The following is a 26589-nucleotide window of genomic DNA, read 5'->3' on the forward strand; positions in this document are numbered from 1 at the left end:
CTCAAAAACGAATAGTAAAATGCTAAATTATTGGAATTTTCCCATTCTATTGTTTTGGCAATTATTGTTAAAGCAAAAAATATTTAGCATAAACCAATCTCCCCAAATATGAACATTTCATGTGTGTATACATACATGCATATACATACGTACATATATATATACATACATACATACATATGTACATATGTGTGTGTGTGTATATATATACCCTTGATTTTAACATTTACTAGTTCTATGCTTTATTGCCTCACTTAAGTTGACTTTTTGATGAAATCCTCGTAAGCATGTGGCAACTTTGTAAAACTCAATATTGGAAAGAAGCATCATAAAATCAAGTACTCAACCAAAATACAAAAAAAAAAAAAAGTTAACATAGTCTCTTATTAAACAATTGGGTTTCAGCCTTGTTTGAAATGCGATTTTTCTTCAAAAAATATTTGTTTTTGGTAAATATATTTTTCAATCATTTTTTTTTACCTCATAACATCAAATAACATTTTTCTACAAAAAATTTAGAGAATAATAATCTAACATTTTTTTAAAAATATTTTTAATCGCATTTTTTATGTTACATACATCATATCACAAAATGCAACAGTATTATTAATGTTGACTCAACGTTTTTTTTTCGCAACGATAACATTTATTAGCATTTGTCGCAACAGTATTATTAGGTGGCAAAGGTTGACCTCCACTCCACCAAGAAGTCTTGGTGGTACTAACAGCCCAAGAGGCTGTTGGCCTTCAAGATACCTATGTATTTCATCATAGTATGCAATCGACTAACATCCTAAATGATTGCTATATGAATGTTCATTTAGACAAAGAGTTCATATCTACGTTTGAAGATTAAAAGAAAGTAGGTCAATTAAAAAAAAGATTAAAAGAAAATGGGTCAATTAAAGTCTACATTTGTTATATTACAAATACCACACGTGTTTTACATGGTCTTCGCACATTATGCACATATAATTTTTTTGTCACAAGTAAATCTTATATACACTGATAGTGTATATATTATTACTGTTTGATTCATGATATGCATACAAAAGTTGAATTTCAAATTCAAATTTTGCATAGTTATCATTCATCAAATGTTAACAGTGCATATACTGTTAGTATAGGATAAATTAATCCAAGAAATAATTATTGAAATGTCAAATCATGTTTATCTTCAAACCTCTTCTACAATTATTAAGGTTGATAATTTAGAAGGCTATGAAATTTTATATGACATCAATAATTATTACTTGGACCTTGACAATTCACTGGCATTAGCATTTTTTTTTTATAACAAGTTTTGTACCCATTCGTTGAATGGGAATTGTTTAAAAATAATAAATTATTTAGTTAGTTCATAAAAATATTTGCATAAAATACAAACTTATTGTATAGTCTATTATAACCTTTCTTAAATACATTACTATATGCACATTGTTATTCAAAAATAGTTTTCTAATGTAAATTTAAATATCTAATTCAGTGATTAATAATTAAAAAATGCAAAAAATAAAAATAAAAATTCAACGATATGATAACATTTAAAAACTTGAAAACAGGCAAGATCAAATCTTGGCTGATCTTCCGTAAACAAAAGAATGGCCAACCCGTTACCAAAATATCAATTTTGGTACATAATATAAATGGCTTAAAGGTTAATGTGAAAAGAAAAGAAACAGAATGAAGTATTAATAAAATATCAGAATTCAGAATCAATCAAGTCATAGGATCACAACAACCTTCTAAATCTGTTTACAGCTAATAGAAGCAAAGCGAAAACATAAGATTTATTTTGCTCTTAAGTCAAAAACATAAAAAATCTAAATAGTCTGATGTATATTGCATGACGTGAACTACTGTATAACAATGAACTTGATGCCTTACTATTTATGTAATCAGTGACACCTTCTTGTTCTTTAGAAGCTTTCTATCAAAGTCTCAAAAAAAATATTGAAAACAGCACAAAATTTTTTTAACCCCAAAAACCTAGAAAATAAAAAAAAAATTAGTACATTGTTGAAGACAATTAATAAATTGTTAAAGGCAATTAAAAAATCGTGTGAAAACACATATTTTAAAATGTCACTTTTAAATCACTAACCAAAAAGCAATATGTATTCTACTTGAATTGAATAGTGAATCCATAATTTGAAATAATAAATTAATTACAAAAACCTTGTCAGAAATAAAAATCAAACCGTAACTTTTGAAGACTTACTTAAAAAATTCAAATTCAACGACCTAACTATGAAAGAAGGTGTAGAAAATTACAAACCACATACAGCGAGTATAAACAAAGTCCAAATGCAGTCCTTGCATTGAAGGGATAAAAAACGAAGTTGCAAATCCGGTTCTTGCATTGAAGTAAAAAAAAAAAAAATTCCAAAAAAATTGGTGGAAAAGTGTAGACATTTTCACTGCTTGATAAAGTGATGAGTAATAGATCGAAAATCATATATATGAATAAAAATGTAGAGCACCCGCGATAGCAATAATCTAATATTTGAATTGATATTTCGAACTTTTGAGTTGAAGATGAGAAAGAGTTAAACGCATAATTCAAAATTATTTATACTAATCCCCAGAAAATTTAGGCTTGACGATTAGGGTTAAGGAAAAAAAAAGGTGAAAGAATGGAAGAGATAATTATGAAAGGATTATCTAGAATTTTAAAGGTAAGAGAAAAGGAGGGATGAAATAGCGTAGGTTATTAGGGAGTTAACTCATAAAGCGCGTTATACCTACTTATCCTGTCGTTAAGCCACGTAGGAAAGAAACAAAATAAAAGGATAAGGATGAGAATACGACTTTTGTGACGACCCCACCTCCCCCTAAGGAGTACCAGAGGGTTCGGCGGACCGCCTGCCCAACTCTCGCCAGGACTCACTCACTCGAATCACGTGCACACAACCATGAACCATATATAGAACATTCCCAATTCAAGCTTATAATATACATGGATAGGAAATAGGGTACAAGGTCTAGATATACTTAAACTAGTTCAAAACGTATACAGTCCAAGTACAAAACAATCTATTCGACGATTAGCGCGAGTACAAGTCAAAAATTCAAAACAAAGTCTAAAGTAACTAGTCTACACTAGCCTTTACACTTCTCACGCTTCGCTCGTACCCCTGTAAGGAAAATAAAACTAATAGGGTGAGCCAAATCTCAGTGAAGTTCCAAATATCAAATTTGCCAACAAATCAAGGAATAACATGGTAATAGTAAAATAGCGAGCAAACAAGTCGTATCAGGGAAATAGTACTTCAACTAGCCAAGTAATATCAAGTTTGCAGTCATATATAAGGATACGGTAATCATATTTCGGCTCCATTCCAGCTTGATCAATGGGTAGTTGACACTCCGTCAACTTTCAAGTAATAACAAGTCCAAAATAAAACTCCACTACACGCCAATCCCCGTCCACCGCTCAACCCCCTATTCCGGGCCCGCACGCCACACGAAACACGGGTGGTAATACTCGAGTATACCGAATTGCCGAGGAGATAACACTCCACTCGACCTTACTAGTGACCCAGGGTTTGTTATCTAATCGACCAGGCCCTTGCCGGCTCGACTCGATTAACTAGCCACAGGGTTTCTGGAATTCCAGGCAAGACATATCTCAAGTACATGTAGAGCAAGTCAAGTATAATTACTAGCAAGAACAAGTCATATTAGGGCAAGTGCGGTAAAGTACACCCTCGCCCTATCATTCATTTTTATGTAATCATACAAGTCAAATAAGGAACACATGTATCAAGTACAATCGGATATTTGGAAGCACTCACCAAAATATAGTGCCTCAAGTATTCACGTTCAACTATACTCCAGGCTTGGAGTCCAAATTTGCGATAAAAATTCAGTTTAAGAACTTTGAAACACGAGTAGGATTCGAAACTTAAACGTTCCGTTCATTAAGAATCGACCAATCAAAATTCATTTGAAAGACACTTGTGAAACACTTGCTCGCTTTTCAAATCGTAAGGTTTTGTAGCATAGATGCTTGGAAATAACACTTGAGTTGAAAGTACAAGGAAATACAAGTTTACATTGGCCATTAAGTCTTTTCCTTAAGGGTACAAGTTCGGCCAAATCCTAACGTATAACCCTCGATAAACATAGCAGCAAAGGTTCTCGCTAGTTCAAGTGATAATCACTTAACCTTTACTCAAGTTGCAAATATAATTTCCTAGTCTTCGAGTGTAAATTCAGGCAGCATGCCCTTTGTGTTTACCTAATTTTTTAGCCATTTAGGCTTCATTATTTTTCCTCAACCACAACCCAAAGTCACACATGTCATAATTCAAGTCAAAAGCCGTTCCATAGGCTCATAATATCATAAGAATAAGAATCAAAATAATAACAAGTGCTGAAATACAATCTAGCAAAAGACAGATTCGACGTGTGGTTGCGGAAATAACACATCCGAGGCTACTCTTATCGGATTGAGGCGTAACTTATGCCGTTTCGAAGCTAAGACACAGGGCTACAATGTTCATGAAGACCACTCAGTCCAGTTTCCAATGCAACCTAGTCAAATCCTCAATTTACAGAACTAAAATCTAACTAGTCGGCTATTTAATCGCATTGCACTGTAATGGTCATATCTCAGGTTACAAAGGTCCGATTCAGGTGTTCTTAGAGGCATTTGAAAGCTAAGTCAGAATACTACAACTTTCATGTTTTGGCAAAAAGCTAAATCAGTACGGATCCTAGTGAAAAAAATGTGATAAACTGGATAACTGACCAAACGAACTGCTGGGGAAAACCTTAAAATAGTAAGGGTATTTTGGTCTTTTCATGATCTACGTTGCTCCGATTGAGCTGAAATTTTGTAGGCACCTATAAAATACCATTATCTACAACTTTCATGTTTTGACTTAAGGCCAATTCGGCCTCTAACATGTAGTAACAAAATCGGACAGAATGGAAGAAAAATTTTTCAGAAATCTGGAATTTTCAGTTTTCAATGCAACCTTCCTCAATTTCTTACTTCTAACACTACCAAAACCCCTTATATAACCTTAATTACAACATATATGCATCATACATCAAATTGGCAGCAAGTCCTCAAACCCTAGTTCATAATATCAAAAGGGGAAAACCTCCAAAACATGATAGCATCCATGATTCCACCACAAATTTGAGTTACTAAGCTAATTTAAGCAAGATTGAAAGTAAAAATTACAGAGATCATCTTCCTTACCTTGATTAGAGTCCACCAAGTGTATCCCTAGCTTTCCCTTTCCAAAATCTCACCAATACTTCACTAACTAAACACTCAAAGGTGAGTTTAATCGGTTTACTTCCTTTGATTTCTCACTTTGTAGTTGGATTCAAGAAGAAATGAAGAAATCTTCCCTTGGTGTTTTTCCTTCCTTTCTCTCGGCCAAAGGGTGCAGAAATGAAGAGGAAAATGAAAAATTTTGGAGTTAAATAGAAAGTCCTTGTCTTGGTCAAGAAGCCTTTAGGTGGCGACACTTGTCGCCACCATCTCCTTTCATTTTTTTCTCTTTCTTTCTTGCATTTCTAGCCTTAGAATTCGGTCAAAGCAGCTGCCAAGTAAGAAGATATTTTGCTCAAAAGTCAATAAGCTTGTTTGGTAAGAAAAATGGTGGTCAAGTGGTGCGTTCAATTGTTAGTGCGCGGGACCCGCCGGTTCGCGCCGTTTTTCTTAAAAACTCACGTAGTAAGGTTTTTACTTCCCATTCACTAATCTTATATCATTGCTACTAATCACATTATATTTCTCATTTAAAAGTCACTTTTAATCTCCAAATTTAATCCTTAATCTGTACCGAAAATTCATCCGGCGAAAAATCGCGAAAACCCTAATTTTGCTCCGATCTTGAAACCAAAAGTAAAACCCTACTTTCTAGGTTTATTTGCACTTATTGTGGAAAGATTGGGTGGTAGGGCTTTAATAAATAATAATTTCCATATAAAAGGGTAATTTTGAGAAAAATATAAGAAATTTGCGAGTCTTCACAACTTTATTATATATATATATTTATATATGATGATAGACGATGATGTGTTTAACACAGATACAAAAATTTAAGGGGAGATTAGTGTAATCTCAAAATTAGAGAGGTGGTTTGAGAAAACCAAAGGCAGGCTAGTCTAATGGACCTACACAGTTTTTTGGGCTTTCTTGGTGGGCTTAAAGAAGCCTGGGACGATGACAAAAATGGAAGACCATTTCGTTCTTTTTTGGAGACGTGTACAAAATTAAGACAAAAAAAGTGATACTCCTACTAAAGTTCCACAAATGACATACCCGAGCCAAATTGAACCCAAAGGATACCCAATTCACGAGGCCCAATTACAAAGTCCGTTCGGAATCTCGCCCTCTTTATAGGCTCTTCGTCACAAAACCCCCATTTCCCATCTGCTGCTTCGATAAACAAGTTCAGGTACAATTGCACACTCATATGTTACTTCACGTCTCTGCAGATATACATAGATAAAAAGGAAAACAGACCTGTATATACTAATTTTAGGGTTAGGGTTCTGAAATCGTTTCCTATGGGAGACGATGGAGAAACGTTTTCGTCGAATATAAATAAACCCTCGCCTGAACAAGCTAGTGAAAAGCAGATAATCGAAGAGAAAAAATTGATTGGTGAAGAAGAAATAGACAACGCCGAACAATGTGAATTTGTTCCTAATTCAGATGACTCAAATGTGCCATGTAAAGAGAGCGAAGTGTTGGCGCTAGGTGCCGAATTGGAGAGCCAGGTGGTGGCACTGGAGAAGGAGGCCTCCTTAGAAGGCAGACTCGAAGGGGCAGAGGACATGCATGGAGCGGTCGCGGCGGATGTTGTTGCCGAAGCCAAAGTGGAGGCCGAGGTGGTTGTTGGTGGTGGAGAGAGATTGGTAGCGGAGGAAGTTCTAGTGGCGGAGTCAAACGTGGAGTTTTTGGAGGAAAAGATTGGTGGAGAGAACTCTGATATTCATAGTGGCGAGAAATCGGTGATGGATGCAGAAGCCCACTTGCAGGTGCTGGCAGAGGAAACTCCTGTCTGGGACGTTGACGCGGAATTGGAGAAGGTGGTGGGCGGAGGGGAAAATGTTTCTGCTATCATTGATCATACGCTTTCCGGTTCTGCAGTGGTTGCGGCTGAAGAGGTCGAAGGAATGATTGAGCCAGTGGACTTTCCAGAGGCGACTGCAGGTGATGAAGAGAAGAATGTTTCTCTCGCTGGCGACGTCAGGGAGGCCAAAGAAGTGGTTGAGCCAGGGAACTTAGTAGTAGAGGAGGCAGCTGCAGGTGATGATGAGAAGAATGCCTCCGTTGTAGGTGCTCAGTCGGTGGCTGCAGTTGACGAGGCCAAAAAAGTGATTCAGACAGGGGACATTCAAGTGGAGGAGGCAACTGTTGGTGATGAAGGGAAGGATGCCTCTATACTAGGTGTCAAGTCTGTGGCTGCTGTTGGAGAGGTTGAAGAGGTCAAAGAAGTGGTTGAGACAGGGGAATTTGAAGTGGAGAACACAACTGTAGGTGATGCAGGGAAGGATGCATCTAACATAGCTATTTCTTCCCAACTTGATAGTGCCGAATCTGTTGCTGCAAGGAGCAATGATGTGGTGGTTGACGAAGCTGTGGCCATGGTTGGAGGAGAAAAGCCGCCTGCTCGGCCAGACAATTTGCAATCAAGCCCTAATGAATCAGTCACAGTTGAGCAAGATGCAGAAATGGCGGTGATACCCGTGGAATCTTCTGCAGTGGTGACAGGAGAGGAGAAAGAGGAGTTACCTGACGGTAAAGAAGCAATGGTAGATGAGATTGTGAAAACCGAGATTAAGGTGGACATGGAGATATCCACTTCGGCCGCTGAGGTAACTGAAGGTGAAAATATTATGGGTTCACATGGTTTACAATTGGATGATAATGAACCTCCAAATTCAGCTAAAGAAGAGGTGGATAAAGAGATAAGTATTAGTGAGGAGACAGGTATTGTAGGCGACGCAGCAATGAATGACATAAAAAAAATGGAAGATAGTAAGAGTGGGGTGGCGGAGGAGGAAAGTCTTGTAGCCAATGCGGAGATGGATGAAAAGAAGCAAATGGCAGCACCTGAAAATTCTGTGCCAAATGATTTGGAGTTTGTTGGTCAACAGTCAGTGGTTACAGTTAGTATTGAGCAAAATAAGGAAAATATTCAAGAGGAGGGGATTCCAACTGCGGACACTGAAATGGAGAAGAAGATTGAGGCTGAAATGGAGAAAGAGATTGAGGCTGAAATGGTGACTACTAGGGTTAGTGATGTTGAGTCCAATGCTAAAATAGATGATTCAGTGTCTGTTCCACAAGACGAGGAAGATGAAGACGTGGTTGCTGAGGAGGGATCTGCTCTGGCGGAGACGGAATTGGAAACTGAAACAGATGTTGGGGAGTCAAGCAAGGCTGCTGGAGAGAAGCGCAAGAGGGGGAAGAATTCTAAAAATTTGACTAATTCTAAAATTGGAGGAAGAGCTCAAAAGCTAATGGATGAGGATGTTTGTTTCATTTGCTTTGATGGGGGGGACCTTGTGCTGTGTGACCGGCGGTAAGTATGCTGGCTTTTCAAATTGAATTCCATTCCACTTGAAATTTATTTCAGAGGAGAGAATGTGAGGGTTGAAAATTTATTAACTAATGTGTTGAATATGATCCACATGCTTATTGTATCTACTTATGTGCCTTCTTTGTAACTGATATTGATTCATTATTTTTTCAGGGGTTGCCCCAAGGCATATCATCCTTCTTGTGTTAATCGGGATGAGGCATTCTTCCGTGCAAAGGGCAAATGGAATTGTGGTAAGTGCTTCCGTCTCTTCTGCGAACATGGTTAGATGCGGGGATGCAACAATATTCACACTTAACCTTAAATTTGTTTTGGAGGGTTCAGATGCATAAGTGCAGTGCTATTCTCTTTAGTTGTTTATATGTGATTTTTGCTACCTACTTTGTGAAATTTATCTGTTCTTAAGTAGTTTTGAAAGCTTTATTCGCTTATTGTACTCACTCTCGAGAGACTGATTTAACATGCGAACAACCTAAGATATTCTCAAAACTGAAGAACGTGACTTATTGACATGTCCAATGAGACTAACCTTTAATTGCTACAGGGTTTGAATACCTCTTCTTACCTCAGTTGCGTGATAGTTTCTTTGCACCAACTGAAGCACACTTTTGGAATATCAAGAATAGGAAAGAGAGCCTCAGGAAATTGCAGAAATGACTTGACTGGTCATGTTAAAAGGGTTGGGGTTTGTATATCATACGAGACGAGACATGACATTTGAACATTATTCTTGATGAAGTTGATATATCAGCATGCTCTTACAATTGACATTATTTTCTATACATGTAGTTTGATAAAGGATGATTACTTGCTAACGTATACTCTGGGAAAATTGAGCCCTCCACTTCATGCTTTTATTTAATCGTTTTTCTATGCTGAAGTTTTTCATAAAATATGGTTGACTGATCTCTGCTTGCTCTTTCATTGCTGGGATGTAATTAGGAGCTATCATTTTCCATTGATTTTGTCTTCTGTGGGTACAGAGGGCCATTTTCGTTGAACTAGAATGTTGGAATAGGCGTTTTGGTTAGACATATTCAATTTGACATTGTTGTGTTATATTTATGCAGGTTTTGATTGCCTTTGACATGCACTCTTGTCCTTTTGTTGTTTTTCAGGTTGGCATATTTGTAGCACTTGTCAAAAGAATGCCTATTACATGTGTCTTACCTGTCCTTTTGCCTTGTGCAAAGGATGTGTGAAAGATGCTGTTTTCTTATGTGTCCGAGGAAATAAAGGCTTTTGTGAGACATGCATGAGGATTGTCAAGCTAATTGAAAGCGATGACAAAGACACTAACAATGTATTCTCTCTCTCTCTCTCTCTCTTCCCTTTCTTGATAGGTAGAATTACCTTTAATTTTGGTGGTGTAAGTACTACGTAGAGTAATTTATATTCAATTAGGCCTTGGTCATACTCATTCTGATTGGTTTTCGTTGTATATTGGTTGTAATAGTTATTTTAACTTTTCTCTTGATAGGTTTGCTGGTTTGTTCATATTTTAATAGCTTCTATCTTTTTGTTATCTTTGTGGGCGTGCTTGGCCTAATGCTTTATTTGACTTCTTTATGAGTTTTCACCATATGCATCTAATGATTATTTGGTTCTTTTAAAACCCATAATACCTGCTATTACCATTCAGGGAGAGAATGTGAATTGGGTTGACAAAGGTTCTGGCTAATAAACCTCTTTTTCCCTTTAGAATGTAATTATTTGAACAACACTAATTTTATTCCTTTAACCCTTCAACATCAATTCTGTTTTGACACTATTGCATCTTTAACAGATTAATGTTTGCTTTTCATGTCTGGTTTTCCAGGCAAAATTGGATTGTTTGGGTTAGGTCTTAAAAATTGTCTTGCTGTAAAATTGTGAATCTTTTGATTAAACTTTGCTCATGATATGGTGGGGCTATTTGGTGTCTCTTTTAGTGAATTTTACAAGAATCGTTGGTTTCAATGTTCATGAATGTTTGTTTGTTTGCATGGTTTAGTTTTTCTACTCTATTGCATCATTGCTGTACTAATCTGTTGATTCCCCTGTTTTGCTTGATGCAGGTTCAGATTGATTTTGATGATAAGAGTAGCTGGGAGTATCTCTTCAAGGATTACTACACAGATTTGAAATCCAAATTGTGTATATCATCAGCTGAAATTGCCAAGGCCAAAAATCCCTGGAAGGGTTCTGATGTATCAGCAGGCAAGGTAGGGTCACCTGAGGCTGCTGTAGTAACTTGCAATGCTGGAGGTTCTGGTACAGAAAATTCTGGTGAGAATCCTGAAGCGAGTAAACCAAAGAGGAAAAAGGGTAAGAAACGGTTAAGATCTGTTGCTAATGAAGAGGAATCTGCTGGTGCGGTTGTGAGAGGAGGTGGTGAAGACATTTCTTCACCAGGCAAGACTGAATGGGCATCGGAAGAACTTCTGGAATTTGTTGTGCACATGAAAAATGGTGATAAATCTGTTCTGTCTCAATTTGATGTTCAGGCTCTCCTGCTTGAATATATCAGAAGGAACAAACTTCGTGATCCTCGCAAGAAAAGTCAAATTATTTGCGATACGAGACTTGAAAATCTTTTCGGAAAGCCCCGTGTCGGTCATTTTGAAATGTTAAAACTCCTTGAATCTCACTTTCTTATTAAAGAGGATGCTTATACGGAGGATAATCAAGGGAGTGTTGTTGATACTGAAGTGAACCAGCTGGATGTTGATGAGAATGCTGAAACACCTACAAAGGGGAATAAAGAGAGGAAACGAAAAATAAGAAAAAAGGTTGACAATAGAGGAACTTTAGCTAACCGTTATGACTATGCAGCAATTGATATTCATAATATTAACTTAATTTACTTGCGGCGAAAGTTGATGGAAGACCTTATTGAAGATATTGACGAGTTCCAGCACAAAGTTATTGGTACTTTTGTGCGAATAAGAATTTCTGGTAACACTCAAAAACAGGACCTTTACAGGCTGGTGCAAGTTGTGGGTAATTATTTTAACCCCCATCTGCTTATTTCAAACTTTGATTTATGCATTTCAGGGATTTGACAAATGGCAAAATTCTGAATTCCCTGTCTTCCCCTCTAAAAGAAAATTGATTTTGTACGTAGGTACGAGCAAAGCGGCTGAGCCGTATAAAGTTGGCAAAAGGACAACTGATATGATGTTGGAGATATTAAATTTAAACAAGACAGAGATTGTATCCATTGATACAATTTCTAATCAAGACTTCACTGAGGTAATCCTAAATATGTGTATTTGTAAGCTTTAAAGCACCTGTGGAGTATCCTCTCTCTTGTGACAATTTTGCCATCCCCTGGCCAAAGGAAAATATGACTAGAAAGGGAATCTTTTTTGGAGTATTATTGCTTGAAGTATTGCCTAATATCATTTATTAATGAGGACATGTTTTTGGTTTTTACCAAGAAAGAAGATGTGTCTTCTAAAAACTAAGTGGATGTGATTTAGTCAATTTTTTTGAGGATTTATTGCACCAATCATTGTCTAGTTTCTGTGTATAAAAATAAGTTTATGGTTTCAGTTGATTACTTACAAAGTTCTGCCTTTAGACTGTGGTTGATATGAATGTAGTCAATTCAGCATTCTTTTTTGCATTATTGCTTAGATGTGATGTGCAGGATACCATGAATGGTGAAGAAGCACCTGAATTGCATTCCTGTATTTTAAAATGTTTTCCCAGTACTGTCAGAGTCAAACACCTTGACTAACTAATTTTATAAGTATCTGATTGTGTTCTGTATTACTCAAAGAATGTGCTTGGTGTCTTTACATACCTACCTACAAACATACATACAGACATACATGGACAAACAAACATACAGACATACATGGACGCGCGCGCACACACACAGACATGCACACACACATTATTATATTATTTTTGTTTTAATAAACCTGTAGTTTATTATCTTGTTTCTCCTTTTTTGTTTAACTTTGATGGTAGAAAGGATTAAACCCTGGTCTGTTGTTTTCCCTCAGGTTTGATAGAGTGAAGTTATTAACACATGCTCATTTTGATTTGTCAGGAAGAATGCAAGCGACTACGCCAAAGTATAAAATGTGGACTACTTAACAGAATGACTGTGGTATCTACACAGTTTCTCTTCCTACTTTGGTATGAAAAACTCTGTTGATTGTTGTACTAATGGTGAACCTGGCTGTTTGTAGGGTGACATTCTTGACAAGGCCATGGAAATACAGGCAGCTAGAGTGAATGATGTAAGTACGTTAATGTTTCTGTTCTTTAATGTACCTGACTTACTGGAGCTGGATAGATATGGCCTTTCTAATTGCTTGCACGCGTGCATAAGGCATGAAGAGAAACTGTCCACCTCCTCCTCTCCTCCTCCCCCCCCCCCCCCCCCCCCCAAAACCACAAAAAACCCAACCCCAAAAAAAAAAGAAGAAAATATTGACAACTTTGTTTTGGTTCCTCCATTGTTCCGCGTCTATATTATATATGTCATCAGTAATGACTTGTAGCTTATGACTGTATTTAAGGATTTCATATGCTAATTATGCTCTGTTACCATGCATGCTCATTTACTCTGCATTGCAGTGGCTGGAGTCAGAAACACTCCGACTTAGTCATCTTCGTGATCGAGCAAGTGATATGGGGCGTAGAAAGGAATATCCTTCACTTTTTCAAGTTTTTCAACGAATCTTTTTTTTCTATCTTGAACATGATAGCTAAGCTTGTTTGATAACTTTGCCTTTGTTCCTTAAGGTTAATAATTTTTTTTCCCTGCCATGAGTTTGAAATTTTGCTTTCCAGTTGACTGCATAACAGTCTCTGCATTGTACATGTGGGGACTATGGTGTTCCATAGTGTGCAACAAGTTTAGTAAATATAATTGCATTTGATGTTGGGCTGTGCTTCATGTCAGGCTATTTATCTGCTATGGTTGCTTGAATGCTGAAGCCGACTAAATTATACAATTCCACTTGATATGTTTATGATATTGAGTGCTATGCAGTATGGGGGCCCTGCAGATGGAGTAATTCCAAGTTTCTCTCTAATACATAGAAAATAAATCCTATTCAATCTGTCTTTTTTTTTTGTTCTATCCTCAAGGGCGTAGGTTTTTGGTTGTGATTGGTAGGTAAACATATCTGATTAGTGGATTGTTATTGCATAGTCGTTTGTTTAATCTTGAATCTAAGGTTGGGCTCTGATTAGGGTTCATCTTGATATTGAATCCGTTGCCAACTTTTGGAATTTGAATTTTAAATAAAATATGTCTTTTGTTTGCTGAAGTTGTTCTGGGGAACTAACATGCTGACAATAATGCTGGCAATATTTTGATTTGGAAATTTGTCTTGTGGTATTACTCCTGAATGGTAGTTGCATTAGCCATAATTATTTGAGCCATCAGACTTGTGTGTCATTCACTTGGGTTATGAGGTGTGGAGAATTCTCCCAAAGTTTAGTGTACTTAAACTAAGTGATTATTTTAGGAAATATTATTTTGACTCTGGAATTTGTTAGGGTTATTTCTCCAAATTCTTTGCTGGTAGTGACTAATGGGAAACACTTATGTTAAGGCTTTTGGGAAGCTTTGGATGGATATTTTATGAGTTTTATGGGGAGTTATGGTTTTTCAGATAGGTTATGCTATTTTGACAATCTTGTTAAGTTTATAGGATGTAGAACATGGTTTTCCACTTTTTCGAGTTATTACATCTTGAAAGACTTAAAAAAGTTTCTTCAGATCTTGGAATTTTGTGAGATTGGCTTTGTGGGGAAATGCATGACAGAAAGAAATATTTGCTTATAATTATGCTTTATCCAAAGAGAGAGGTAAGGGAGTAGATGGTGTCATTTTATTAGGACTCTGTGTGCAGTAAATCAGTTTTTGTAAACAGTGTTGTATTGGAGGGAGAAGTGGAAATGTATTATGTTAGGAAGAGATTTTCTCACTCAACCCCTGTTAAACTTGCTGTGGGCTTGGTGGTTCACCTTAAATCTATGCATTGAGAAGAATCTGCATTGTTTTGTCATTTGGAGTGTCTACTGAGTCATATCAGTGTTTTAGTTGTGGCAACAACTTATTTATGGATGGATCTGCTTATCTTCTTGTGGCAAGCCATATTGGGCTTTTGAGGTTCTTTGGATGATATTTTACTGTCTTAATGTGATTGCCAGTACCAAGATTAAACCATGATGTCAAGGTGGAAAAAGTGCTGTTGTTTTCTTTAAATGGGTTTCACTGTCCCAAATAAGATCCTGGGCATTTGATCTGGAGAAAACCTCATGGGGTTTAGAGCTAGGGTATATGCGGTACAGCAGTATTGGTAAAGATTTTTGCCATTGGTCTGCTTTGGTTAAGTTTAATTGTTTATTATGATAGCATTGAATGGATATTGGAGGCTATTGAGCTAATTATATCCTCACTTTAGTTTTCAAGAGTTAGAACTAATCTTCTTTCCTCATTGGAGAAATCACTTCTGGCTTTATATCAACCATGATTGATTTAAAATTTTACTGAAGTCGACTTTTAGGTGGATACTAGATTCAAACTTGTGTACTCAAGTAGCCTTGTGCATTTTTTATTTGTCCATAAATTGGATATTGGGTTGCACTACTTTTTAGCCATGTTTATACTCCCTCCACATACATAGATTTACACTTGCACACTTCACTACCTCTATACATGATTACATGTTTATGTCTGTCAGTAATTTGGACATTTGGTTGCAGTACTTTTTAGATACATTATAGTACACCTTGCTGCTTGAGAAAGTGGGAAGAATGAGAGTGAGAAAGGAGTGGTGGTGAAGGAAAATCTGAACAAATTGCATTTTCGGTACCATAAATTCAATGGATACTTGGTTCTTATAAACAGGATGGTGTTTTTCTTAAACAGGTATCTGGAAATGCACCCAGAGACGTAGGAAAAAAGTGATTGGCCTCCGCCCTTCTCTCTCTGTGCAGATATATAATGCATTTTTTAGATTATTCTATGCTTGTAATTACTTAGCCCTTTGGTTTGTGTTTCATTTAATGATTGTTCTGTATTTCAAGCAAATGGGTTTTGGATACAACTGTTCACTGAAAAAAAACGAGTTTAGCCCTTGACTTGCTTCCACGCTTAGAGAATGTGTCGAGAAATTGCAGATTCTGAAGACACCTGAGGAGCGCTTGCGTAGATTAGAGGAAATTCCAAAAATACATTCTGATCCTAAAATGGATCCAAATCATGAGTCAGAGGAAGATGACAGTGATACTGATGATAATAGACGAGGTTCTTTTAATTTGTTGTCATTTTTTTCTTGATGTTTTAAAGATTTGTGTTTTGAAGGAGAAAGGTCTATAAGTTCCTTCTGGTTCATGCAGAAGTTTTCCAGAAAACCAGTAACTCTGGCTTTACCAGGCGTGGAAGGGCACCAATTTCTCCTCGGAGCGATTATTCTCCTAAAGATTCTCATAATGGAGGTAATTTTTCAGACAAGAATCGGGAACCAAACAGAACCATATTCAGTAAAAATTTGTCAATCGCTAGTGAGGATGCCAGTGACAATCAAAGTGGCAGTATGGTGAATGAGGATCTATGGAATCAAGGAAGAGAGAAAAACCGTGAAGAATTGAATAATTTGGTGAATCTCAGTCAACATACTAAGTCTGATATTGCTGGATTTAATTCTATGGCATCAGTAAATTTATCAGTATCTCTCCCAGCTAAGGAAGCAGAAACTGTTGTGAAAATTAATGAGACGCAAAAGGCATGGCATTACCAGGATCCATCTGGGAAAGTTCAAGGACCATTTTCTATGGCGCAGTTGCGTAAATGGAGCAACACTGGATACTTCCCTGCTGATTTGAGAATTTGGAGAGCTATTGAAAAACAAGATGAGTCTATACTTTTGACTGATGCATTGGCTGGAAAGCTCCACAAGGAGACCTCAGGAGACAGTAAATTTGTAGCAGCATCTGGGAAAACTTCTGAAACATCCTTGCTTCTATCTCGAGAAAATTCATTTGGAGAAAGATCAAATGGTGATCAGCATCGTGAGGCTCAAACTTTTCATTTGGACATATCAAAGGGCTTAATTGCTCCACCTGCTGAGGTCCCGATACTTTCTACAGAAAAGTGGACCAGGACTAACTTGTCTAATCTTCCTTCTCCCACTCCAAAACATAGTAATACAGTTGAGACTGGAGAACATGGGGGTACTCTCATTGGTGGAACTTCATATGCTGGTGGCATCCAATCACCTGCTGCAGCTTTGCCACAGCTCGGGAATCTTCCTTCTGTGCATGGTTCAGTTCTTAATTCCAGGGAGCAGTTAATGAACAGTCTTGAAAATGATTCTGTTGTTTCTGGTATTAGGTTTGGTCAAGCTACTAATTCTGAACAGAATATTTTAGGTTCTGTTAATTCTTCACAAATTCCCTCATTAGCTGCAACAGGGGAACCACGTACACTGGAGGAGCACGGCCATCATCCTGCTCAAACCAATGGTTCTCATCCAATTCAATCTGGAAATAATCAGACTCCTCGCATTGAAAGTCATGGTTGGTTGGGGCCTCCTACTCAAAAGGTTGAACCAAGTAATTTTGTTCCTATGCCTGGACAATCCCATGGTTATGGTCCCTGGGGTGTTATTTCACCTCAAGCTCAGAATCCCACTGGCAATTTTGCAACCACAGGTGCTCCTGCTTTGCCTCAGCCTGAGTTTTGGGGCCCTCCAGCTCAGAGTAATCAACCTAATATGCAGACCCCGGCAATGCCCAATCTAGCTTGGGGCACAGGCCTGATAGAGAACAACTCTTCTGCTTCGGTGTTGAGATCTGAGAATTCAAGTACAGGCTGGGCGCCGGTTCAAACAAACCCAAACATGGGTTGGACTGGGGTAGCACCAGGAACTACAAACATTAGTTGGGGAGCTACTGTTCAAGTGCCGGCTCCTGGTAGTGCAAATCATGGTTGGGCTAGCGCTTCGGGGAATGTAGGATCTTCCGTCCAAGGGCAGATGCCAAGTAATGTAATTTCTGGGTGGGTTGCAGCACCTGGGAACTCTGGAGTTCAGGGAATGGTCCTTGGGGGTGCAAACCCTGGTTGGATTGCTCCAGGTGGGAATGTTGGATCTGCTGTTCAAGTTCCAGTACCAGGGAATGGATGGGCGATGCAAACTGGAAATCAAGGGGCTCCTGTTCAAGTGGCACCATCAGGGAACACAAGCCAAGGTTGGGGTGCTCCACCTGGGAACCAGGGAACATGGGGGAGTTCGGGTCAAAAGGACAAAGGGTCTCAGGTAGGCGATTCTGGTTTTGGTGACAGCAGGCCCAAGGGTCCTCAGGTTGGAGATTCTGGTTATGGAAATCGCAGGCCATGGAATAGGCAGTCATCTTTTGGCAGTAGAGGACGAGGACCTTACAATGCTCCCAGAGGCGTACTGTGTCCATACAATACGAATGGGAAGTGTAGGAAAGGGTCTCATTGTAATTATATTCATGAAGGGTGATTTGCTAGTCTAGCATGGATAGAACGATTTTGTACAGTAATATAATTAGAATTTCGATTTCATCATAGGCTGTTTTGGTGCTTTGTAGCAGTTGTAAAACTTTTTGTGCGGTTTCATGGCACATCTTTTCTTATGCAATTTTGCTTTGGCATATTCGATCCACGCTGTTTATGGACTACAGAACCTAATGCCTACGAAGAGAGCTTGCCATTCGTGGGCAGTACTGTTACATGACCTTGCTATCCCTCTTAAAAGCGGAGAAAAGAGATGGAGAAATAGAGACCAAATGAGACTGCACTGGATTTTATTTTATCGTTCTGACCCTAATGCAGGTAGACCTGTAAACGAGTGAAGCTGGCGGGAGATGGAAGCACCAGATCTGCAAACCACCAATTTTGAGAGCCCTGAAGAAGTTACTTTCTGAATTTGCGTTACAATTTGCAAGTTGAAAGATTAGAATGAAACTCGAATTTTCTTTCTCATTTTGAGCTTTATGTTTTTGAATTCCCTCAACAAAAAAAGGGGTTCTTGTCCTTTTATTCCCAGAATGGCATTTATGAAGTTGCTTGATCTTGCAAGATTAATTACATGAAAATTTGATTTTTTGTGTGCCGGAGACTTCACTTATACTCCCTCCTTTGGTATCATTCAACCCATTCCTTCCTTCACGGAAATTTGATTTCATGCAGGAAAGTGATTGTATATGTTTTGCTAAGCCTTTAACCATAAGGTTCTTTATTGGCTAATTGTTTGGTACCTTGGCCGCACTGTAGAATCTTTCTAAGTATTAATCAATTGATTTGTTGAGTAATAAGATTTTACCTCTGTTGTAAACTTGTGTTATATTTACTAGCTTTGTTAAAAGAAAAGCTACCAGTTAATGTTTAAAGAGAGACTGCACTAGATAATATGACATATACTTAAATAAAAAAAATATGTGTAGGGAATTCAAATTGACTGACAGTCTCAAGTTTATAAGATTTATTTATGCACGATTGCTGTTCAACACTTGTGAATGGATTAAGCATTTATCCATGACTAGTGGGAGATGGATGTGCAAATTAAACTAAAGTTTTCTCCCTCAATTAAAAGCTAGGAGTTTTTTATTTTTTATTTTTTGGTGACAAAGGATAAAAGTTATTAGAAGTTTGATTTGAAAAAAAAAAAAAAAGAGAAAAAGAAGTTATTGGAAGTTTGTTTGAAAGGAAGTTAGAAAAAAAAAAAAAGTTATTGGAAGTTATTGATATAGAGTAAGAGTACTATTAGTTTGTTTGTAGTGGTTATATGTAGTGCTAGAATTTGAATATTGGACCAACACAGTTCTTTTTCTATTTTGCAGGTGGTCGAATTGTTTATAGTAAAATCAAATCTTGGCAGTGCAGACGTAAATTTTTGTGTGTTTTAAGGATTTATCCAGGCAAAAATCCAGCCTTTTTGAAATGACTTTTTAAAATCCACGATTTATGACTAATTTTATTGGATTCGAGGTGGGTCAAGTCCCACTAGATTTCTTGTCTTTTTCATTTCTACCAGTTTCGAACATAATGAGAGGTTCTTTGTTTACTATTGTTAGAATTTGGAGTGCACTACACTCACAAATTAAAAAAAAAAAAAAAAAAGTGAAAAATCCAGACAATTTGCTATTAGCTGGTTTTTACCGCATTCCACTCTACTGTGTGTTGCCTGCTTACCGTTTTACCCCCTAAGATGCCTTTTTGAGTGGTGTAATGGTAAAATTAGTTTAGGACTTATTTGACTCTTTGTTTGATATGATCGTGAGTTTAGTAGGGCAATACTAATTAAGATCCCGGGTTTCCTCTTCTGTCCCCGAAGATGCTCATTATATGGTTTAATTCATTTGTAAATGTGTCTAATTTGGTAACTTTCGATTTTGCTGAATCATTGCCGCAACTGGGAAGACTGGCTCATGTCAGTTTGGTCGGCCAATTTCAGTTGTTCTACTACTACTTCAGTATCTTCTTCTTTTTGGAAAAAAAAAAAACTGGTGGAAAAGAAAAGAGCGGACAATACATTGCTGTTTTCTTCTTCTATGAGAGCTGCATCTTTGGCTTCGTCTTGGTGTTTCTGGGTTTGTTCCTTGCTTTTTTCTTTGAACTCCTGATGCTTTATATACGTGCATGCAAATTTTCTGGTTCCTGATGTACGGTATATGTATACATAGTAGCGTATGGTTGTATATGTAATTAATCAATTGTGGATATTTCTTTTCCTTTTCCTTTTCATTTTCATGCGCAGTTTCATTTGTTCATGTACTATATGTTTTCAGCTCATCCATTTTGTCAAGGCACGATTTGTTGTTCCTGTTCCGTCGGTCTACTAAACGAATGCGCGGGAAGCCTGTCTAGTAAATGTAATTTTAACTCTTTAACGGTAAATTTTTTGGGCAGATGGTATGCCAAATTTTACGGGCAGATGTAAAAGAAATCGAAATACTAAATAGGAGGACACAATTGGCAATCGTCTTTACAGCATGCCCCAACTGGGCAATGACCCAATAAGAGGGGAAAAAAAGTGTTAATAGAATTATAGAACTGGACAAAATCCAATTGCACATGTGAATATCAGTTTATTCATTTTTGACCCATATCTATTTTTCACTTCAACTAAGGTTACAAAATGAATCAAATTATTCGATACTCGAATTTAATAAAAATTTGATCGAACTTGATTCGTTAACTAATTAAGTCAAATTTAATTAATATTTTACATTCGCTAATGATAAAAGGATCATTCACCAAATAAATAAGCCATCAAACTTGAACAAAATTTTAAATTTTTTTAAAACAATTGAACAAACCAACTGTTGAATTAGATTTGTATATATATATATATTATTGATACGATAAACCTATAATTATTCTATGCTACGGAAAGAGAAGGATTTGAAGAAAGAAAATCGAAGGAGACTGAACCACCTACTGACTCAGACGAGTACACACTCGTCTGGAAGCCACTTGAAATGGCTTGGCACATTTTGTGATCATTGGTGGGAGGGCAGGGTCACGCCGTCAACTGTGATGATGGTGGCCACTGAACTAAGCTCAATGCTTTAGATTCGTATATGCTCCCAGTCCTAACTGGTAGACGGCAGACGACAGCGCAAAACAAGCAAGCAATCTCATGCTAGTTGCTACTACTAATAAAAAAGTTTCCGTTCATTTTTATTGGCCTCTGCGGCCGCTATAACTAATCAACTCTCCTCCTCTCAAACAATCCCCTCCCATTCGCCGCCTCTCATCCTCAATTTCCCTCTCTCATTTGATTGTCATTTTTACAAAGTTGAGCATATTTCGCCTTCCTCCCCTCCCAGGCGCCATTTTCAAAGTCACCTCTCGTTTTTCCCTCACTCTCTCTCGCTGTCTCGCGGACAAATATTTTTCCTTTCTCCACATATGCGTTCTTACTCGTTTGACCACGGATTCAGATAGTTTCGAGAAAGGATAGCTTTCTGGGGAGAGAAATCAATGGCGGCGGCGGCTTGCAAGCGCTTAACTCATTGCGGATTATCCAAATTGCGAGGCCGCAATACGTTTACAGCGCCTAATTCTGCTTCTGTAAATAAGCTTCAGTCTAACTGCTCTTCCGTCAATTTCTACGGTTCGTTGTCCTCCTCAGATTCCTCCGCTAACCGTTTTGATATCAGGCAGATCTCTCAGCTTGCCAAACCTAATGGAAACCGTGCCTTTCTCGTTGATACGTTAAAGCTGGTAATTTCTTTTTCTGTTCTTCAATTTGTGCGTAATTCCTTGTTTTTTAGCCTTTGTTTTTTTGCATTTTAATATATTGTATCCGTAAATGTTTGAATATCCACACTTATTTTTCTTTGATCGTAGGATCGAAATTTTTTTGCGATCAATTATAATCCTATTCAGAGAAATTAGGGTAGACTCGTGATTTTCTTCTCAAGTTGTTTAAAGTTAGAGCATCAAAAGAATGTCCTCTCTTTTGCTTTTCATTTTGATATACTGCGTTTTTTTTTCAACAATTAATACACTTTAAGACAACATTGAAATGAATTTCTGTGTTCGTAGTTTCAGAGTTTGTATTGATTCTATTTGTAAAAATTAGGTTAAACTTGTTATTTTGTTAGATGATTCAAAAAGACCTTGAACGTTTAAGAGAAGTTCTTTTAGGGCATATTGTTACTTTTATAGGTTAGGAGTTTGGAAGCACAAGGTGTACCCCCGAAGCAAGCCGAAGCAATCACCTCTGCTATTACTGAGGTTCTGAATGATAGCCTGGAAAATGTAGGTCATTCGTTTCTCTCAAAAGCTGAAATGCAGAAGGTAAGAGTTTTTATGCATTTGGTATTCTGGTCCATGCCTTTTGTTGCTAATACAATCATAATACATTAAGTATGTAGGTTGTATTGACTGTTCTCATGACTTTGTAGGCAGAGATGTTACATGAAGCTAATCTGTCCAACTTTAAAGCTGAAGTACAGAGTTCCCAGGTATGCACATGTTAGTAGTTTGTGTTTAATATCTGAATTTGGAAGTTTCTTATGCATCCATAATTACATCATCTCATGCTTTGCTCATTAATAAGCTATCATTTTTCTGTTTTCCCTCTAATTTTCACGTAGATTTTTGGTGTTAATGGGGAGTAACTCTTAACATCTGGTATCTAATTGGTATCAAAATGATTATTATATATGGTAGTTTAATGTGCCATTGGTAATTTAAGGTCTTATAGCAACAAAACTAAATTGAAGCTTCTGAATCATGTCTGTAGTAGTGCGTTCCTTTTGAAGGCTATGTATCTGAAAGTTAGCAAGTGCTCAATAAGAATGTCGAGAAAGCATATATTCTGTTATAGTTTAACGGCTAATTGTTCTACTAGGGTGATGCAGAACTAAGAGAAATCATATTTTAAGTCGAAAAGTGTTTGCTTGGATCTGGCAATTACTAGAAGTTCATGAAAAGGCCTTTCCAAATCTTGGAATAGTGTGAATCCTTAGAGATTTTTCTCATATTTGTACTAAAACTGTTAGAATCAGAAGATTTTTTATTGGATAAGTTTTAAGCTATAGCCTGATTACTTAATTAAAGTCGCTAATGCCGGATAACATGCATTATTATTGGAAAGTTACACCTAAAGAATTTTTGCAGCAATTTGTTATAGAAATCCTCCAACATTCTGCTTTTACGATCAAGTTACTTGCTTACCAGGTTGTGCTCTATGACCTATATCAAAATTGCATATTATACCCTTATGTATCCCCCTTGAGAAAATGGGGGTTTCTGGTGCAATGCTTTTTGAAACCTTTCCACAACATGAGTTGCCTAGAAAGAAAATAGTATTGGAGAGTGTAGAGTTAGGAGCAATATTCAAGCTTACTTCCTTAATTTAGAATTATTTTGGTCAGGCTTGTCAATGGTCCTTAGGCCCAACCATCTCAAGTGGCATTTTGCAGTAGAAAAGAATGTTTCAATTTATCTTCTCTATTTGGTGCAACAAATCTCCTGTTGGAAAAGGCCATAATCAGCATAAGCTTGAGTATCTCCAATCTCCTAAGTTTCACTCAATATCGTGAAATATCTTTTAGTTACTTACATAAATGTCAAATGATGGCATAAGAGAGTTGGTTTACTTGTGAAAAGGGAAAGTTCCTTCTCTACTCCAGCAATTGACTATTGTTGTTGGGTTGCACATTGACTGCTTTTCTGAGTCCATTAGATTTTATTTGGCTTGACATTTTCACCTAATTCTGTGGTTCTGTTGATTGCTAGGAAATTGAATTGCTGCATGAGATGTAAGAGTTTTTTTCATAAAACTTTGGAGGGAAAGAAAGGTGCTCAAGCACCGATCATCATGGTCTTTGTGTTTTGGCTTTTCCCACTTACTTTTTTTCCCTCTGGTTTCTGGATGGTTTTACTTTTATTGGCGGATAGTCTGGTAACTGAATCAGGTAGATTTTTATATACTGTAAAGCAGTAATGATAATGTATGCATATTGATTGCTTTTGGAATATAGAACTTTATGACAATGACCTTTCCATGCTTTTAGAAACAAAAAACAACTGCTCCAGTCTCCTACCAAGAAAGAAAACTGAAATTGGGACAATTTTCCCTTTTGTTGGGATGATAGAGGGTTAAGAGGAAGTTGGAGAAGTAAAGATCCTTAATTCAGGTGATGAAGAGAGCAGAATGATAAAGCCCAGAAGCTTTTGGGTGGAAAATGTTGGATAATGATTATGTTTGAAGTATGATCACTGCAATATAAGTCCGCTTCCCAATCTCTGATGTGAAAGATTTCTTCTTTTATTTTCTGTCTTGGTGATTTAGAACTTGATGCTAGGAGTGTTTTCAAGCTTTCAGTCTACAGTTGGAAACAAAAATATTAATATTGAAGTCTTATTTTGATTCAGTTATATAGAGTGCTTCTTTTGATATTCCCTGATCCATCGTCTTTGAGTAGCCTTGATTAAGTTTGGCTCTTTGCCGGATAAAAGTTACTTTTCTGCTTTGGTGAAGGAAGAGCACTGGTGTTTGTTGTAAGTAAGTTTCTTGTGTTTGATTCTTTCTGATATTTCTTAACCATATATTGTGCAGGAGAATCATTTTTCTTTGCTGCAACGTGAGACTGAAAAGCTACACAATGATATTGAAAAGATGCGCAGTGAACTGAGGTTTGTTGACAAAGGAAGTACAGAGAGAGAGAGAAAGAACCTGAGCTACTCTTAGTTTTAGTGGAATGCTCTTTAATTTCGCATGAGTACAAAGTGTCAGTTAAATCTATTCCTTTTTGTGACGCAGGTATGAGATTGATAAGGTCACTGCAGGCCAGCGTCTGGATTTAAATCTTGAGAGAGGGTAAGGAATAATAATGTTTTGCTCATTCTCTTTGGATCTTTGGCTGTCCCATCAATCGCTGCAATATTTGATTTATATTTTAAATGCTTATCTCACTTGGTTGAGTACAGGCGTTTACGTGATGAGCTTGCCAAGCAGAGTTCGGAAACAACCAATCTTACTAACAAGCTTGACCGGGTGAGTTTTTACAGTTGTGTTGGGGAAATGAAATATGTGCTCTCTAATGCACAATTGGTTCTTATATGCAAGTATCTCAACTACAGGAGATTCATGCTTTGAGGGCCCAACTTGAAGCAGCAAAGTACGATGTTATGAGATATTGTATAGGTACCCTGGCATCCATCACTGCTGTTGGGTTAGCTTTAATTCGAATCATGACCGCTGCTGACAAGAAGTAAGAATGGAATTCAAAGGAACGAGGCCAGCTCGTGCAAAGAAATTGAAAATGTAGACTAATGCTAAAGGTCATTTCTTGGATGTGTAACTTTGTGCTACATTCTTTTAGTGATGGTCTATTTGCACGCCTTCAAATTTTGATATGCAAGGCGTGAAAGCCACAGCTTACAGTGGATCGACTATAGGTCTTGTGAAACAATGCATGTAATTCTTTAGGTCGTTGACCTCAGTACATTTAATCTTAGCGATTCCTCAACGGCCATACGTGACACTGTGCTCCTAGATTCTTCTGCCTGAAAACAATTGTACCGTTGCTTGACTGGTGTCTGTTTTTGGATGCTTGACAAACTTTAGTTAACATACCTGCCAGGAGAAACGTTCAAATTTAGAAGACGGATCAACTATTCTGACCATGAATTTCTCGACTGGAGGTTGGCACTTCTAATATCGTCATTTGAAACTCGAATGTCGTCATTCTCTGTAATCTATGGTAGCCGAGGATGGAAGTGTTTCATTTTCTGAAAAATTAAAATCGCTCTCTTACTAGCCAGCTATTGCTATTGTATCAGTAACCTCCCACCTTCAGTAACTGTGGGTACGATGCAAGATGACGAGACGGAGCTGAATTGAGAACATGGGATCTCAGATCTGTAGTTGATAGCCCAGACTTGTCGAATGAGATCGCCTTGACGTGAGTTGTTTATTTATAAATTATATGGACAACTCAGATTATTTCTCTTGAGTAATCAGGATTGTTGATAGCACGGTACGGTGATTGAGTGCGTGTATACTAGTAATGGCACTAATTTAATCTCAAACTAAGGGTTAAAGAGTGTCATATGTATAAAGTTGCACAGCTTATTATACCAAAATTTTTTACTTCTTTGGAACTCTCGTGCTGGACAATTTTCATCATTTTGAGCAATAAAATATTTTTATAAAAAAAAAAAAGAAAGAGTGGGAGTTTAGTTTTATTCGATAAGCTCAAAGTCAAAGTTAACACGATTCTGGGTAGATTTTCCGGGATCTGAAAGGCAATTGTGGGGAATGATATGTTTAAATGACAAAAATCTCAATTATTGAACTACCATCCTATTGATAAATATGATGGAGCAAAAGCGGAAAAGGCATCAGGTATCGTACTTAAATTTGTGAAGTGGGAGGCATGAATTGAAAGTCCCGCGGTCCAAGCCATTGCTTTGATTGACCCAATACTTCGTCCTAAAACCAAACGCACAATTTGATTATTGGGATAATTGCAGAAATCTCCCCTGAAGTTTTGTGACAGTCTCACA

General features: G+C 37.3%; 2 protein-coding genes across 3 annotated transcripts; both read left to right on the top strand.

The window, feature by feature from the left end:
* Window positions 1-6315: 6315 nt before the first annotated feature.
* Window positions 6316-18212, top strand: LOC140036745 (zinc finger CCCH domain-containing protein 19-like). Its single transcript, XM_072079286.1, has 10 exons — window positions 6316-8561; window positions 8733-8812; window positions 9698-9882; window positions 10637-11561; window positions 11686-11813; window positions 12622-12681; window positions 12764-12814; window positions 13155-13225; window positions 15686-15840; window positions 15933-18212. The coding sequence occupies exons 1-10, from the start codon at window positions 6538-6540 to the stop codon at window positions 18059-18061; spliced, it is 5808 nt and encodes a 1935-aa protein (XP_071935387.1). The 5' UTR covers window positions 6316-6537; the 3' UTR covers window positions 18062-18212.
* Window positions 18213-21008: 2796 nt separating this feature from the next.
* On the top strand, window positions 21009-25613 carry LOC113731217 (protein FMP32, mitochondrial). 2 transcript variants are annotated; one of them, XM_072079287.1, is made up of 8 exons: window positions 21009-21636; window positions 21730-21789; window positions 22237-22368; window positions 22476-22535; window positions 24638-24714; window positions 24842-24898; window positions 25009-25075; window positions 25162-25613. In XM_072079287.1, exons 1-8 carry the CDS (start codon window positions 21547-21549, stop codon window positions 25294-25296), a joined length of 678 nt encoding a protein of 225 aa, XP_071935388.1. In that variant the 5' UTR covers window positions 21009-21546; the 3' UTR covers window positions 25297-25613. The 2 variants fall into 2 exon arrangements, with proteins under 2 accessions (XP_071935388.1, XP_027112155.2); XM_027256354.2 differs by having other exon boundaries at window positions 21019-21789.
* The last annotated feature ends 976 nt before the right edge of the window (window positions 25614-26589 follow it).

Source organism: Coffea arabica, chromosome 2e, assembly GCF_036785885.1.
Source record: "Coffea arabica cultivar ET-39 chromosome 2e, Coffea Arabica ET-39 HiFi, whole genome shotgun sequence".
Lineage (NCBI taxonomy): Eukaryota > Viridiplantae > Streptophyta > Magnoliopsida > Gentianales > Rubiaceae > Coffea > Coffea arabica.

Bases quoted from the DNA above. Each gene is read 5' to 3' on its own strand.
- LOC113731217 (XM_027256354.2), top strand. From the start codon at position 21,547: ATGGCGGCGGCGGCTTGCAAGCGCTTAACTCATTGCGGATTATCCAAA. The intron at 22,536-24,637 runs GTATGCACATGT...TATATTGTGCAG, and splicing joins CTGAAGTACAGAGTTCCCAG to GAGAATCATTTTTCTTTGCT. The intron at 24,715-24,841 runs GTTTGTTGACAA...TTTGTGACGCAG, and splicing joins AAGATGCGCAGTGAACTGAG to GTATGAGATTGATAAGGTCA.
- LOC140036745 (XM_072079286.1), top strand. From the start codon at position 6,538: ATGGGAGACGATGGAGAAACGTTTTCGTCGAATATAAATAAACCCTCG. The intron at 8,813-9,697 runs GTAAGTGCTTCC...GTTGTTTTTCAG, and splicing joins AAAGGGCAAATGGAATTGTG to GTTGGCATATTTGTAGCACT. The intron at 12,682-12,763 runs GTATCTACACAG...GGCTGTTTGTAG, and splicing joins TACTTAACAGAATGACTGTG to GGTGACATTCTTGACAAGGC.